The sequence below is a fragment of the Dipodomys ordii genome, unplaced genomic scaffold, assembly GCF_000151885.1.
Source record: "Dipodomys ordii isolate 6190 unplaced genomic scaffold, Dord_2.0 Scaffold124, whole genome shotgun sequence".
Lineage (NCBI taxonomy): Eukaryota > Metazoa > Chordata > Mammalia > Rodentia > Heteromyidae > Dipodomys > Dipodomys ordii.
Window position 1 is genome coordinate 3045979 of NW_012267340.1, and position 16623 is coordinate 3062601.

General features: G+C 38.8%; 1 protein-coding gene across 1 annotated transcript in view; it reads left to right on the top strand.

Moving 5' to 3' along the window:
- Xrn1 (5'-3' exoribonuclease 1) overlaps positions 1-16623 on the top strand; it is a 60207-nt gene that overhangs the window by 21995 nt on the left and 21589 nt on the right. Inside the window, exons 17-27 of the mRNA XM_013029886.1 lie at positions 1413-1533; positions 1626-1724; positions 4662-4765; positions 5655-5786; positions 7532-7694; positions 9370-9483; positions 11918-12016; positions 13468-13583; positions 14093-14239; positions 15735-15824; positions 16033-16168. Coding sequence (XP_012885340.1) covers positions 1413-1533; positions 1626-1724; positions 4662-4765; positions 5655-5786; positions 7532-7694; positions 9370-9483; positions 11918-12016; positions 13468-13583; positions 14093-14239; positions 15735-15824; positions 16033-16168 — 1321 coding nt within the window. The remainder of the gene's footprint in view (positions 1-1412; positions 1534-1625; positions 1725-4661; positions 4766-5654; positions 5787-7531; positions 7695-9369; positions 9484-11917; positions 12017-13467; positions 13584-14092; positions 14240-15734; positions 15825-16032; positions 16169-16623) is intronic.

Below are 16623 nucleotides of genomic sequence, written 5' to 3' on the forward strand. Positions count from 1 at the left end.
CGATTACAGGCGTGAGCCACCGGCGCCCCACCCCGGCCTTCTTTTATTTTTTATTTTTTGCAGTTTGAATTTAGGCAGGAACGCTACCTCTTAGCGCCACTCATTCATCCCTTTTTTCCGTGGGTTAATTTTGTGATAGGATCTCATATTTTTTCCTAAAGCCTAAATCACGACCCAATTTGTGTTTGCTGTACAGCTAGTGTAACTGGCTCTCACCACTGTGCCCAACATTATTTTTGTTGAGATTGAGTTTCACTTGCTTTTCTTCTACCGGGCTGGCATCAAAGCACAGCCCTCCCAATCCCTACCTCTTAAGTAGCTAGGGTTAACAAGTGTGAGCCACTATAAGGTCAATTTTCTTTTAGTTATATCTATCTTTATTTTAAATTAATAGTGAAAAAGTCCTATTAATGCACAGGCATGATTGTTTCTGGAGGGATAACAAAGGTGGATTGCTCATTCTTTTCTTTCTCTTCCCCTCCCTCTCCAATCCTGGGGCTTGTCCCTGAGCCTCTTTGTGCTCAAGGCTAGCATTCTACCACTTGAACCACAGCACTATCTCTGGCTTTTTCTGAATAGGTTATTATAGATAAAAGCCTCACGGACTTTCCTGCCAAAGCTGGCTTCAAACTGGGATTCTCAAATCTCAGCCTCCTGAGTAGCTAGGATTACAGACGTGAGCCACAAGTACCTGGCTGTTTAGGGATTTTGCTTGTTTAAGACAAATGCTTCGGGGCTGGGAAGGTGGCTCAGTGGTAGAGTGCTTGCCTTGCATGCATGAGGCCCTGGGTTCAATTCCTCAGCACCACATAAGCAGAAAAAAGCCAGAAGTGGCTTAAGTGGTGGTAGAGTAGCTAGCCTTGAGCTGAAGAGCTCAGGGACAGTGCTCAGGCTGTCACAACTGACCAAAAAAAAAAGACAAATGCTTCTCTGGCTGGCCTAGAACTCTCTATGTAGTCCAGGCTCATTTTGAATTTTTGATCTAAATCTGTAGCTTAAGTGGTAAAGTGCTGGCCTTGCCAATCTTGAACACAAAAACTCAAGGACAGTGCTCAGGCCCTGAGTTCAAGTCACAGGATAGCACCAAAAAAAGAAACAAAAAAAAACAGGGATAATTTTTAGGGAAAATTGAAAGACTAATTGCTAAAAGACTGAAGTTTTGGCTAGGTGCTGGTGGATTACACCTGTAATCCTAGCTACTTGGGAAGCTGAGATCTCAGTATCACAGTTCAAAGCCAGCCTTGGCAGGAAAGTCCGTGAGACTCTCACCTCCAGAAGTGGCACTGTGGCTCAGAGTGACAGAGTGCTAGTCTTGAGTGATAAAGCTCAGGGAAGCAGCCAGCCCTAAGTTCAAGCCCTACACCAGACCAAAAAATAGTCTGAAATATTGAATTAAACATTTTATTTTCTAGGTATGAAATCATATCTTTAGATGCTTGGCATATAGACATAAACAAGAGCAAATTAACCAATGTTGACCAGAAGGCGTTATATTTCTGTGGATTCCCTACTCTGAAACACATCAAACATAAAGTCAGTGGCTATTTAAATCAGAATTTTTTCACTTTATTAACTGTGAAGTGATTATGGAGAAATAATTTAAATTCTTTCAATTCTTTCTGAAGTTTTTCTTGAAGAAAAGTGGTGTTCAGGTATTCCAGCAAAGCAGTCGCGGAGAAAACATGATGTTGGAAATCTTAGTGAATGCAGAATCAGATGAACCTGTAAGTACTTTGTTCTTCATTTATTGTGTTTAGTATGTGTAAAATTGTTTGTGTCTACAAATGTGTTTAACAAATGTATGAATGTATAACTGCTTCACAGCTTAAGGATTCAGAGCGGAGAAAAATTTACACAAATTAGATAACAATTTAAGAATCTTTGTAATTGAAGCACAATAAGCACAACTTTTTGAAAAAGAGATGAACCTTTCAGGGCAAAGCTTAAATAGAGACTTGAAGCCAAGAGCTGGGCTTATGGTGGTATTGAAAACTTGAGTCAAAAAGATACAGGAGCCAGTCACCACTGGCTCACACCTGTAATTCTAGCTACCCAGAACGCTGACATCTGAGGATCGCAGTTCAAAGCTAGCCCAGGCAGGAAAGTCTGTGAGATTCTTACCTCCAATAAACTGCCAAATAATCAGCAGTGTTGCTGTGGCTTCAGTGGTAGAGTGCCAGCCTTGAGCTGAAATGCTGAGGGACAGCACCCAGGCCCAGAGTTTAAGCCCCATGACTGACAAAAAAAAAAGATGCAGGATGTGGTCTATTCTGGTTAACCTTGTATGTGTCTGAAATATTTTTTTTCATATTTTAGAATAACTGTGATGTATTGGAGAAGGTAGCCCTGATTGAAGCAGGGGACTTGTATTGGAAAATAAGACTGAAAAAAACAAATTGAGCTCTGATTATGGAGGACTTTGAGTACCAGGCTATGACTGTTATTGAAATCAGTATTTTTCAAGAAGATTAGTTTGGTGGAAGAATTACAGAGAAAACTACACAAAAGAGAAATGCAGGTTCAGAGCTTGCACCCTTAGGTGATAAGGGTACAAACTATGTGAGTGGCCACAGATTTAAAAGAAAGATGAAATAAAATTGACAAGTTTTATTACTGATTCCAAAGTAGAGATTAAAAAGAAGAAACTAGGAAATGTTGCTCTGTGTTATCTAAGCCAACTTAAAAACAATTGCAGGGCTGGGAATGTGGCTTAGTGGCAGAGTGCTTGCCTTGCATGCAGGAGGCCCTGGGTTCAATTCCTCAGCACCACATATGCAGAAAAAGCCAGAAGTGGTGCTGTGGTTCAAGTGGTAGAGCACTAGCCTTGAGCTGAAGAGCCCAGGCTGAGTTCAGGCCCCACGGCTGGGAAAAAAAAAAAAAAAAAACAGAGTTTGCTGGGCCAGAAAAGTTAAAATAGGAGAGTTGCTGGTTTAGGAGGAATGATGATAAATAGTAGTGAACTCTTAAGCTGGGGCTGGGGCTGGGTATTTAATTGGGACCTCCCTGCTAGCATTGTGTTCCACAGAGGTACAAACCTTGTACTCTGAGTCATTTGTTTATATAATCATTGAACTTCTATGTACCTAGCACTAGTTTTAGGAATTAAAGGCATGGCTCAGATGGTAAAGCACCAGCCAGTGTGTGAGAAAGTGTCAGGTACTGAGTTCAAGTCCCAGTCTCAGACAAAAAAAAAAAAAAAAAGAATAAGATACTAGGGCTGGGAAGGTGGCTCAGTGGTAGAGCACTTGCCTTGCATGCATGAGACCCTGGGTTCAATTCCTCAGCACCACATAAGCAAAAAAAAAAAAAAGCCGAAAGTGGCATTGTGGCTCAAATGGTAGAGTGCTAGCCTTGAGCTGAAGAGCTGAGGGACAGCACCCCGGCCCAGAGTTCAGGCCCCACGACCGGACCCAAAAACAACCACAAAAAACAGTAAGATACTAGTATGTACCATCCTGAGAATAACTGAGAAAAAAATCTGAATATCAATATAAAAATAGAAATGTATAAATACCAGTATTTAAAAATTACTTCAGAAAAACCTAAGAATAGTTATCTCTACTGAAGAAATGTTTGTTAATAATGAAGTAAAAGTGGCTGGGAAGGTGGCTCAGTGGTAGAGTGCTTGCCTTGCATGCATGAGGCCCTGGGTTCGATTCCTCAGCACCACATAAACAAAAAGAAAAAAGCCGAAGTGGCGCTGTGGCTCAAGTGGTAGAATGCTAGCCTTGAGCTGAAGAGCTGAGGGACAGCGCCCAGGCCCAGAGTTCAGGCCCCACAACCGGACCCCCCCCCAAAAAAAAATAATAATAATGAAGTAAAAGAAAAAGGTGAATGAAAATGTATACTTGATTTTCTACCTCCAGGTTATTTCCTAACTATATGTACAAATTGAATTGAGAAATAGCTTCTTTTTAAAATTTGAATTTTTTATTGAAGATACTCTTTTCTTAACCAGCAGTTGACAGTTTGCAAAGCTTTCGTGTATGTAATTTTTTTATCCTGAACATTACAAGGGAGACATTTACTTGTAAAAGAAACAGTCTTTGAGGAACTGAGTGATTTTATTTTCCACATTCCATGGCTACAAAGCAAGCACAAACTTGGACCTGTGTCCCCTCATTAGATAAATGTTTTTTTTTTATACTTGCCACAGAGTGAAATACATCCTTTCTCGGGGCTGGGAAGGTGGCTCAGTGGTAGAGTGCTTGCCTTGCATGCCTGAGGCCCTGGGTTCAATTCCTCAGCACCACATAAGAAAAAGAAAAAAGCCGGAAGTGGTGCTGTGGCTCAAGTGGTAGAGCGCTAGCCTTGAGTTGAAGAGCTGAGAGTCCGCACCCAGGCCCAGAGTTCAGGCTCCAGAACCGGACCCAAAAAAAAAAAAAAAGAAATACATCCTTTCTCTTAGGTTCTAATTATATGAAACAAAAGCCTTTTCTATACATTTCCTCTGATCTTATCACTTTCCTTACTTATCTGAAGAAAAATAAGCAAGATAATGTCACTCTTAACTAGGACTGTCTCAGATGTTGCATGTAAGTTGAGTTTTGTAATATAATTAATTCAACTCATCCAGTTTATAAATTTAGGAACTTAAGTACAGATTGGGAAATTTTGCCTGGACTTAAAACATGAATGACTTCTCTGCTTTTACTTTTAAGAGTATAGAAAATGTAGCTTCGTCAGTACTTGGAAAGTCTGTCTTTGTTAATTGGCCTCACCTCGAAGAAGCTAGAGTTGTGGCTGTATCAGATGGTGAAACTAAGTAAGACTTTCGATTTCTAACTTCTCTAAATTTGCTTTGCTATTTGATGACTTACTGAATCTTTTTTTTGTTTTGTTTTGTTTTTTGGTCTGTTGTGTGGCTTGAACTCGGGGCCTGGCTGCTGTCCCTGAGCTCTTTAAACTCAGGGCAAGCGCTCTACCACTTGAGCCACAGTACCACTTCCAGTTTTCTGGTGGTTCATTGGAGACAAGAGTCTGTGCACTTATCTGCCCAGGCTGGCTTTGAACCACGATCTCAGATCTTAGTGTCCTGAGTAGCTAGGATTATAGGCATGAGCCTCCGGCATCCAGCTTGATTATTTTTTTTTTTAACTAATGAAATTGTTGTAAGAATATTTGTAGCTGGGCTCTGATGGCTCTTGACTGTAATCTTAGCTATTCAAGAGGCTGAGATCTAAGGATCTCAGAAGCCAGCCCAGGCAAGAATGCTCATTAGACTCTGATTTCTAGTTAACCACCAGAAAACTAGAAGTGGTGCTGTGGCTCAAAGTAGTAGAGTGCTGGCCTTAAGCAAAAGAGCCCAGAGACAGTAGCCAGGCCCCAAGTTCAAGCACCATGACCTGAGGGAGGTGGGAGGGAGGAGCAGGGAGAAAGAATATTTGAACTCTTTGAATATTTGTACTTTATATAAAATGAAAGTTCTGTAATCACAGTACTTGAGGTTAAACCACTATTGTCAGTTTAATGTATGCTCCTCAGGATAGTTTAGATGCATATATTCTTTCATTTTTTTATTTGCTTAATAGCTTGGAAATTCTACATCCAAATTTAATGTTTAGCGAATATATTTGTTTCTGATAATTTTTTTAACTTTGAAGAACTCTAATTAAAGCAAAAAATAGGATTATATAATTGATATTTTAATTAAGGTTTTACTTGGAAGAACCTCCAGGAACACAGAAAGTTTATTTGGGAAGAACTCCTCCACCATCTAAAGTTGTTCATCTTGGAGATAAAGAACAGTCTAACTGGACTAAAGAAGTACAAGGCATTTCAGACCAGTGAGTGTCATATAAAGAACTGAGCTTGGTGTAGCAATACATACTGTAATCTCTGCACTACATAGCAAAAAACAAGAATACAAAAATAAATATCCCAGCACTAGCATTCATTAATGTCCTCATTCTCTAACTTAATTTCCACTGGACACAGTAGTTAACTCTGAATACTGATTGCATCTTCATCATGGTTCTAAGGTATTGTGTTCTAGTTTAAAATAATAACTTGCAGGGCTGGGAAGGTGGCTTAGTGGTAAGAGTGCTTACCTAGCATGCATGAAGCCTTGGGTTTGATTCCTCAGCACCACGTACACAGAAAAAGCCTGAAGTGGCACTGTGGCTCAAATGGTAGAGTGCTAGCCTTGAGTAAAAGAAGCTCAGGGACAGTGTCCAGACCCTGTGTTCAAGCCCCAGGACTAGCAAAAACAATAAATGTGACACTTGAAGAAGAGCAGTATTAGCCTTGTTCAGGTTGTTATTGAAATGCCTCATCAGCACAATCCTATAAAGACCAGATTATAAATTGTTAGGCTCTATATACTTTCCAGTGTCTGATACTAGTACTCAGTTCTACCATGGTAACATAAAAACATGGACAGTAAGTAATGAGTATGTTCCAAGAAAACTTGTTTAAAAGAACAAGAGTCAGCCTGGATTTGACCAGTGGCTATGGTTGGCAGACACCTGTTTAGACTGAAAAGGCCAAGTTGAATGGATGTAGTCTATTTTCTGTCTGTGGAAGGACCTATTCTGGATGCTTCATATAAATATGATTGCATGAGTCTTACCTTCTTTGTCTCGTTTATCTCACTCAGCATGTTTCTGAAGTTAATGCACAATATAACATGCATCAGACTCTATTCCTTCTTAAGGCTAGACTTACATTCCACTGTATAGATGCACCACATTTTGTTACATTTAAGTGGGTTCTACTTTTTGATTATTAGGAATAGTGCTGTGATGAACATTGATTTGTCAGTATTTGTTTAAGGAGTATATAGTTAGGCATAGAATTGCTGGGTCATTTTGCTGAGGGAATTGCTGAGGGTCATTTTGTTTGGGGAACTGCCAGAGCTTTTCCCACAACAGTCTACCATTCTGTATGTTCTTCATAAGTACACAGTTGTTACCATTTCTCCACATGGCCACCAATACTTGTTTTCCCTGTCATGATTACAGCCGTTCTGGGGGATGGGAGACATAGGAGTTTTGTTGGAATGTTGATGATGGTACTGGGATTTGAACTTGAAACTTCTTGAGCAAATGCTCTACTACTTGAGCAACACCTCCAGCCCCATGGGAGTTTTTATAGCTGTGATTTTTCATTTAACCACATAGACAGTAGAAGTATCTGCAGACTAAAATAAATAGTATAAAAGCCTTTTTTTGGGGTGGGGGGTGGTCCGGTTGTGGGGACTGAACTCTGGCCCTGGGCGCTGTCCCTCAGCTCTTCAGCTCAAGGCTAGCACTCTACCACTTGAGCCACAGCGCCACTTCTGGCATTTTTTTTCCTGCTTATGTGGTGCTGAGTAATCGAACCCAGGGCCTCAGGCATGCAAGGCAAGTGCTCTACCATTGAGCCACCTTCCCAGCCCTAAAAGTCTTAATTAGAGATACAGAACTGCTTGTATATTTATTTAAAATTTACTCAAGTGTTTAATTAGGTGTTGGCAATTTGGATAATGACTAGTATTCTAGCCTATATATGCACTCATACATAAATTTTTTCACTTCATTATTTCTCTTAGATACCTAAGAAGAAAAGGAATAATAATAAATGAAACATCTGCCCTTGTGTATGCTCAGTTACTTACAGGTCGTAAATATCAAGTAAATCAAAATGGTGAAGTTCGTCTGGAAAAGCAGTGGTCAAAGCAAGTTCTTCCTTTTGTTTACCAAACTCTTGTTAAGGTGAGTCTTGGCTCTGTGAGTATGCATTGTATGAGAGACTGTTGCATTTCTATTTACGAGTAGAACACATTGCAGCAGTGTGTTAGCAGTTACTTAATTTGTGAGATACACTAATCACTGTGAGGCATGTTTGGTGGTGGGTCAGGCAATACTATGTGTACAGTTGAGCTTTAAGGACCTAATTTCTACAACAAAATTTTCTAGAAGGGCTTGGTTGCTCAATCTTGTAATCCTAGCTACTTGGAAGCTGAATTTGGAGGTCATGGTTTGAAGTAAGCCCAGAGAAAATCAATTCACAAAACTTAAGAAGCTAGATTTGATGGTATGTACTTGTCACCCCAAATATAGAAGTAAGCGTGAAATAGGAGGATCACTGGGTATTGGTAGCTCACACCTGTAATCCTAGCAACTCAGGAGACTGAAATCTGAGAAATGCTGTTAAAAGCCAGGAAAGTCCATGAGACTTATCTCCAATGAACCACCAGAAAACCGGAAGTGGCGCTGTGGCTCAAAGTGGTAGAGTGCTCGCCTTCAGCAAAAAGAGCCCAGGCCCATGCCCCATGAGCAACCAAGAAAAAAGAAAGAAAAGTAGCAGGATCATTGTCCACACACCAGTCTAGGCAAAATATAAGACCGTATCTCAAAACAACCAGTATAAAAAACCTGGAGGGCTGGGAATGTAGCTTATTGGTAGAGTGCTGGCCTAGCATGCATGAAGCCCTGGGTTCCATTTCTCAGTACCATATAAATAGAAAAAGCTAGAGGGGCTGGGAAGGCGGCTCAGTGGTAGAGTGCTTGCCTTGCATGCATGAAGCCCTGGGTTCCATTCCTCAGTACCATATAAATAGAAAAAGCTGGATATGCCCCTGTGGCTCAAGTGGTAGAGCACAGCAAGGCTAGTGCTGTACCACTTGAGCAAAAAGAAGCTCAGGGACAGTGCTCAAGCCCCAATACTGGTGCACACACACAAAATATATATATAATAGCATGACGATGCTGCTAAAATGTCAGTATTGCACTTCATACTGCTGAAGTTATGGCATGGTTTACAGTGCGTGCCTATCATTCAGCATACCAGAACAAAACAAGGTGTATCTGAGTGACAGAGGAAGATCATAGTCACATAATTCATACTGTTAAAAATGTTTGTCTTTTATTAGTTATTGGTAATCTGTCACTATGCCTGATGTGCAAATTAAACTCCATGGTATGCATGTACTTATTGGGGGAAAAAAAAAAACAAAGTATCTCTAGGGTTTATCTGTAGTTTCAGACATCCACAGGATGGGGTGCCCTTGGAATTTACTTCTTCCCATGAATGCTATAACTTTATTGAGAGGGTAGTCTAGTATAAAGCATAGATTTTTCTGGGTTGGTTGCTTTTCTGTGTGGCCATGGATGAAACATATCCCCTTTCTGCGCTATCCTTTCTTCCTCTAAACAGTGCAGTTAGTAATAAAAGAGTCTCTGCTATATGGGATATCTTGAGAATACAGTAAAATAAATGAGCGAAGCATGTTGAAGAGTTCCTGGCATATAAGAAGTAGATAGTCTTTTATTCTGTTCCTATAATATTCAAATTGTTGAGGTTTGATCAGTTCAGGTGGCATAGACATGATAGACAATCTATAAACTGTGGCCATGGGGATTAATGCTTATGTTTTGTTTTATATAGGATATTCGAGCTTTCGACTCTCGTTTCTCTAGTATCAAAACGTTGGATGATTTGTTTCCTATGAGAAGTACAGTCTTTATGCTAGGAACTCCCTACTATGGCTGCACTGGGGAAGTGAGTTTTGGCTCTGTTACTAATTAAATTCCTTTCTGTTTCCATGTTAATAAACTTATTTAGCCTGTCTTGATTTAGGTGAAAATGAAATAGAACCTCAAAAGGGAAACATCAGAAAATCCACTCATGTAATGACTTATAGACACAATATTTATTTGTATTTATCTGAACACTGTGTAATCACTTGTGAGCAGGTTAGGTCAGGAGATAGGCAACAGAATTCAAATCCTGATCTCTATTCTAATAAATTTGTTTATTATGGTGTTAAGGATAAAGCAGTTTTAAAACTATTTCAGATATCTTAGAGTCAAATGAATTTAAAATTTGTAGATGCTTTGAAGAATTCCAGTTCTATCAAATAAAAGGTGTGTGCAACTATGGAATGGGAGAAAAAAGAAAATTTCTGTGGGAACAGACTTGGAGGTATTGGTGTGAATTTGTTATTTCTAAAATACGTTTGTAGATTTACATACATATGTGTAGTGTGTATGTGTGTATAGCTGTACGTGCATATTTTTCCAGATCCGTTTACTGAAAAAAATAAAAGAAGCAAAGACACCACCACCCCCAGTAGCAGTGAACATCTGTAACGCCCAGCCTTTGACTGCTAATACCATACCTCACTAAAAGTTATCTCAGTTGGCTGCTCATAGGCCTGGGACAAGGAGAGCTTGGCTATTGGTGTTATCCTAGAAATCAGTGCTCAGAAGTATGAGGGAGAATGTCAGATAACACAGGAAGAGGTTGAGGTCTCCCACTGACTGGTCAACTCTGAGATGGTCTGAGTACTGGAATCATTACTGAATAAATACTGAGGGAAAATAGGAATTAATGATTCCATGGAGATGATTAAAATCAAAGGGAAGAGAAGGCTTTGGTTTATAGCAACATATCAAAAGTAAAAATAGGGCTAGGGATATGCTCACGGTAGAGCACTTGTCTAGTACATACAAGGTCCTAGGTTCATTGCCCAACACAGAGGACAAAAAAACTGCTGATTTTTTTTGCCTGGTTTGGCAGCATATACCTGTAATCCCAGCACTTTGGAGTCTGAGGCAGGAGGATCATGAGTTCAAGGCCAGCCTGGGCTACCTAGTGAGAGAGACACTGTCTCAAAAAACAAGAAAACAAAAAAAGAGACAACTAAATATAATCTGTGTTGCTAGCCTGGAGAGGAGGAAAAGAGTCTCACGCACGACATTAGACTAACTGACAAAATTGGAATACGGATAGTAGCTTAGATAAAAATACTTTATCAGTATAAATTTATATACATAGTGACTATACTAAACTTTTATTATAAAGTATTCTTAGGAAACTTAATACTAATTAAATTACCATTAATACTGAAATATTTAGAAGGTACATAGTGTATGTTATATATCCTCCAATGGTTCAGAAAAATAATAGCATTTTAAATGGTCTTTCTGTATAGGTTATCTTAATTCAGTTAAATATCAGCACACCTATGAGGAAACTTTATGGAAGGCAGAAATGTCCCTAAAAATCTTACCCTCAGGTCTGTATTGGACAAAATGGACAGTCTTAACTTTAGAAAATGTTGGGAACTACTAAGTTCACAGTATCATTTTTCAGGACTTTTCTCCAAAAGATGTTCACAATTGTATATGAAGATGGTACAAAATATACACACAGAACAAAAATATCAAAGCCAATTTTCTAATGTTAACAGTCGGTAAATCTAGGTAAATGGTTTCCAGTCTCCTTTGCACTATTTTTATAACCTTTTGGAAATTTGAAAATTATTAGCCATGTTAGTTTTTTAAAAGAATGACTTACATTTTATATTATTAGATCTACTTAAAAATTCCAAGAGAGGGGCAGGGAAGGTGGCTCAGTGTTAGAGCGCTTGCCTTGCATGCCTGAGGCCCTGGGTTCTATTCCTCAGCACCACATAAGCAAAAAGAAAAAAAGCCGGAAGTGGCGCTGTGGCTCAGGTGGTAGAGTGCTAGCCTTGAGCTGAAGAGCTGAGGGATAGTGCCCAGGCCCAGAGTTCACGCCCCATGACCGGACCCAAAAAAAAAACAAAACAAAACAAAAAAAAAAATTCCAAGAGAGCCATAATCCTAGTAACTTAGGAGGCTGAGATCTGAGGATTGCGGTTCAAAGCCAGCCCGGGCAGGAAAGTTTGTGAGATTCTTATTTCCAATAACCCACTAGAAAACCAGAAGTGGTGCTCTGGCTCAAGTGGTAGAGCGCTCGCCTTGAGCTGAAGAGCTGAGGAACAGCACCCAGGCCCGGAGTTCAAGCCCTACAACTCACACACACACAAAAAAAAAAATCCAAGAGAATTTTGACTACCTGATTTTATTGTTGTGCTCTATTTTAGAAATGAAACCATTGAAATAAATAGAAAACAAAATGCTTATAAAGAGGGTAAAATGTACTGTGACTTTGCTTATTCTATTCCAAGGTCCAGGACTCAGGTGATGTGATTTCCGAAGGTAGAGTTCGAGTGGTCTTCAGCATCCCGTGTGAGCCCAATCTTGATGCTCTAATACAGAACCAGCATGTGAGTACCACAGCCTGAATTGTTTCATTTGCAGTCAATAAACGTCTAAGACGTTAGCATATTTTTGCCTCATCCTTCAAGCCTATTTCAAATGTTTTCTGTGAAGAAAATCCTAGAATCCTTGCTCTCAGAAATTTATATAAATCACATCCATGTTCATTGCCACACTATACACAATAGCTAAGTTATAGAAACAGCCCAGATGCCTGAGTGAATCAAGAAAATGTGGCACATATATACAGTTTTACTCATCTGTTAGAATAATATATGTCATTTGCAGGAAAATAGATGACCTAGAAAAAAATCATGTTAAGTGAGGTGAGCCAGGTTCAGTGAGACAAGTTACATGCTTCCTCTCATATGTGGAAGCTAGATCTAAAATACAAACATATATGATAACATATACAGGGCTCTATTCATTTACACAGAAACTAAGAGATGAGGAGGAGGAGAAATGAACTGTTTATCAAACTGAATACCAGGAAATAGACACCTGTTTGGGGGGATTGGCAATGAATAGGGGCACAGGAATGGAAGGAGGAAGTCACTATTTTCAGTGTACATTGTGTAAAAATTCAGCTATGTAGCCGGGCGCAGGTGCCTCACGCTTGTAATCCTAGCTATTCAGGAGGCTGAGATCTGAGGATCGTGGTTCAAAACTAGCCCGGGCAGGAAAGTCTGTGAGACTCTTCTCTCTATTAAACCACTAGAAAACCAGAAGTGGTGCTGTGGTTCAAGCGGTAGAGTGCTCTCCTTGAGCTGAAGAGCTGAGAGACAGCGCCCAGGCCCCATGACCGACCAAAAAAAAAAAAAAAATTCAACTATGTAACTTGAGGATAGTGACAAGGGGTAAAAAGGGGGGGGAATGATGGGAGAGGGTGTCATTGACCAATATTTCTTGTTTTTATAACCTGACTTATGGAATTATATACTCTTTGTACAGTTACTTAATAATAAAATTTTAAAAATTTTATGTAAATCTACCCTAGCATAGGTAAGTGTATAGATTCAATCCGAGCACTACAAAAACCAAAGGTGGGGGGGGGAATGAAAATCTTTAGAGGGGAAAATGCATTCACTGAAATGCTATTATTAATCCATAGTGTTTGTTTTGAATTATTGTTTTCAAAGTTATAAGAGGCGCTTTGATTATCATACCCTGTTCCTACAGGTATGATACAATACTGTATAAAGCTTTGCATACTAATTCAGAGTCTCCATTTTTAGTTACAAGGGGCAAATGGCCTTTCTGTGTAGGTTACTTAATTCAGTTAAAACTGGACATGTTCAACCTGGAGAATATTGGGAAACCATGTTTAAGTTCACAGCATCCGAATGAGAACCCTTACATTACCACAATCCAATGGTTAGTGTTGTCTTAAATATCTCCAAATTTTTTTATGTAAACTTACGTTTCCATAATTGACCCTTTTTGTTTTTTATATTTAAAGAAATATTCTATAAAGTACAACCCAGGATATGTGTTGGCCAGTCGCCTTGGAGTGAGTGGATACCTTGTTTCAAGGTTTACAGGAAGTATTTTTATTGGAAGAGGATCTAGGAGAAAGTAAGTTTATGTTAGAGAAATTTACTTAAAGTGACAAAAGAAAAAAAAAGTTTGAACACATAGTCTTTAAGTATTTTTCTCTTTATAACTGCTGTGAATTTTCTTTTAAAATTGTGCATAAATTCCTCTGGTGGTAACCTTTTATCTGAATGGCATATGTTGTAGATCCTTGGAAAGACTTTTTTTAGCAGCTAACAAAATTGAACCTTGAAAAAAGGTATCAGAGTGTGTGTGAGCCTCAATAATGTATTTCCTTGCATTTTGATACCCTTTGTTTTTCAGAATTGCATAATTTATTTATATGCTTTTTAAACTTGGGTTTTAAAGCTTTTCCTCTATTTTCTTATTTACTGCTAATTGGAAATAACCATAAACAAAAATGTAGAACAGTCAAAAGCAAGCTTTTCTAAGAATTTTTGAAAGCAAAACTTTTTCTAGCCTACCCCAGATTTTAAAACGTGTGTGTGTGTCTGTGTGTCTGTGTCTGTGTCTGTGTGGTTTCACTTTAGCCCTCATGGAGACCATAAAGCAAATGTGGGCTTAAATCTCAAATTCAACAAAAAAAATGAAGAGGTGCCTGGCTATACCAAGAAAGTTGGGAGTGAGTGGATGTATTCATCAGCAGCCGAGCAGCTTCTTGCGGAGTACTTAGAGAGGTAAGGGATGGTCTCCACTCAGAGGTCTGCCCACAACTTAAGAGCAATGGGGGAGGGGCTCTGCAAAGAGCTTAAGGGGGGAGGCATTCTGTGAGCACTTAGAGAGGCCAGGGCCTCACAGAGGTCGCTAGGAGTGGGTTGGCTTGGCTCGCTAAGTTTTAGAGGGAAATATTTCAGAGTTTCTTACAGGAACAAGGTTCACTTCTGATTCACAGTTTCACATCCATCCTTCTGTTGAGAAGGGTGCCTACCCACCAAATTAGATTAGAGTTCATCCTAATGAACTCTACTTGGAGTTGATTACCCCCCCGTAAACAGCCTCATTTGGAATAAGGTCACATCCTTACATTTTTTAGCAAGATTGGAAGAAGAAATCCATACTTATTACCTGCAAGTTTGGATTTCCTCTCTTACTCATCTCCATATTTATTTAACATGCCACATTTAAGCTGTTGTTTTTTCCTTGGGTTAAGGAGGTAGCTTAGTGGCAGAGCACTTATCTAGCATGTGTGATACCCTACTAGATGACTAGCATTACAAAGAATAAATAAAAATTGCCACAGGCACATACACATTCCTCACTAAAGTTGTATCGCTTGTTTATAGGCTACTTCATTATGGTAGAGTGTTTATACCTAGACTTCGTAGAGTATTATGATTACATTTCCTTTCTTACACATTCCTAACCGTTTATTTATTTGCTTATTACCTATGTTCATATGACTAGTCTAGATCTCAACTCCCTCCTGTAGCTTTAAAACTCAATTCTGCCAAACCTATCAGGGGACCTCTTCATTCTGTTTCTTCTTGGAGACTTCTTCCCAAAGCCTCTGTCTTCCTGCTTCAGTTGCAGTGGAACTAGCTTTGTTCTTCTGTACTTGATTGTAGCTTGCTTGAATGTAGAATCCTAGATTGGAAGTTATTTTCTTTCTTCTCTTAGTTGTTAAAATTAGAAAATGAATTTGTATGTATTATTTTTGTCCATTTATTATCGCGTATCATGGTAAAAGATTTTTATAAATACATGAATGAAACTATTCTCCCCTTATCTAGTGGGAGATTTTTTGTTTGTTTATTTTATTTTATTGGTCGTAGGACTTGAACTCTGAGTCTGGGTGCTATCCCTCAGCTCTTAAGCTCAAGACTAGTGCTTTACCACTTAAGCCACAGTGCCACTTCCGGTTTTCTGAGTTGTTTATTGGAGATAAAGTCTCAGAGACTTTCCTGCCTGGGCTGGCTTTGAACCCTGATCCTTATATCTCAGCCTCCTGAGTAGCTAAGATTACAGATGTGAGCCACGGCACCCAACTAGTGGGAGGTTTTTGAGGGTACAAGGATAGTATGGTTTACGATCTCTATTCCTTATTAGTCACATCCCTCAATAATACTATAGTAACATTGTCAAAATGCATTAATATCCCCGTAAGTTTCAAATTTATAAGAATTTTTTGTAAGTTAGCTATATATATATAAAGCAGTATTTTTATTTGTCTAGAGCTCCAGAACTATTTAGTTATATAGCCAAAAATAGCCAAGAAGACGTGTTCTATGAGGATGATATTTGGCCTGGAGAAGAAGAGAATGGGTAAGTTCAACTGAGGGGTCAATTGAAGATGGAGCTAATTCATCAAGAATTTCTCATGTAATCTTCTTTGTTTTATTTTGTTGTTCCTTTTCTTGTTTTTCCTTTATGAATTATAATTCATAGTTCTCAGAAATTTTGTATCAGGATTTTAAGCACTCAGACAGTTTTGATTTAAAATTTTTAAAAATTATTATTGTTTTTGCTATAGTGCTGAGAAAGTTCAAGAAATTATTACTTGGCTAAAAGGACATCCTGTCAGTACTTTGTCTCGTTCTTCTTGCGATTTACAAATTCTGGATGCAGCTATTGTTGAGAAAATTGAGGAGGAAGTTGACAAGTGCAAGGTATTAACTCTCACTTTCAGTAACCAAGATTATTGATGAGCTCTGACATTAAATGGACTTTTATTATTTACAGATAATCCACTTATGTTTCAACCCTCTAACGTTTTTACTTAATGATTCTAATTAATGAAATCTATAATTTTGAAAAACATTCTAATTCTTTTCAGTGGCCATTAGTAAGTATATCTGAATAACTATAAATATATTTTATCATATAAAAGCTACACCACTTATTTTCTTTGTAACATGTCCTATTTTAAGAATTAATGTTTAGTGATTCTAGTCATGTTAGAACATGTGTGACTGAGAAATAAGATTAGTTCCCAAAGCCTTCTTGTTTTAACTACATTAAAAGACACAGTGTTGGGGCTGGGAAGGTGGCTCAGTGGTAGAGCGCTTGCCTTGCATGCATGAGGCCCTGGGTTCGATTCCTCAGCACCACATAAGCAAAAAGA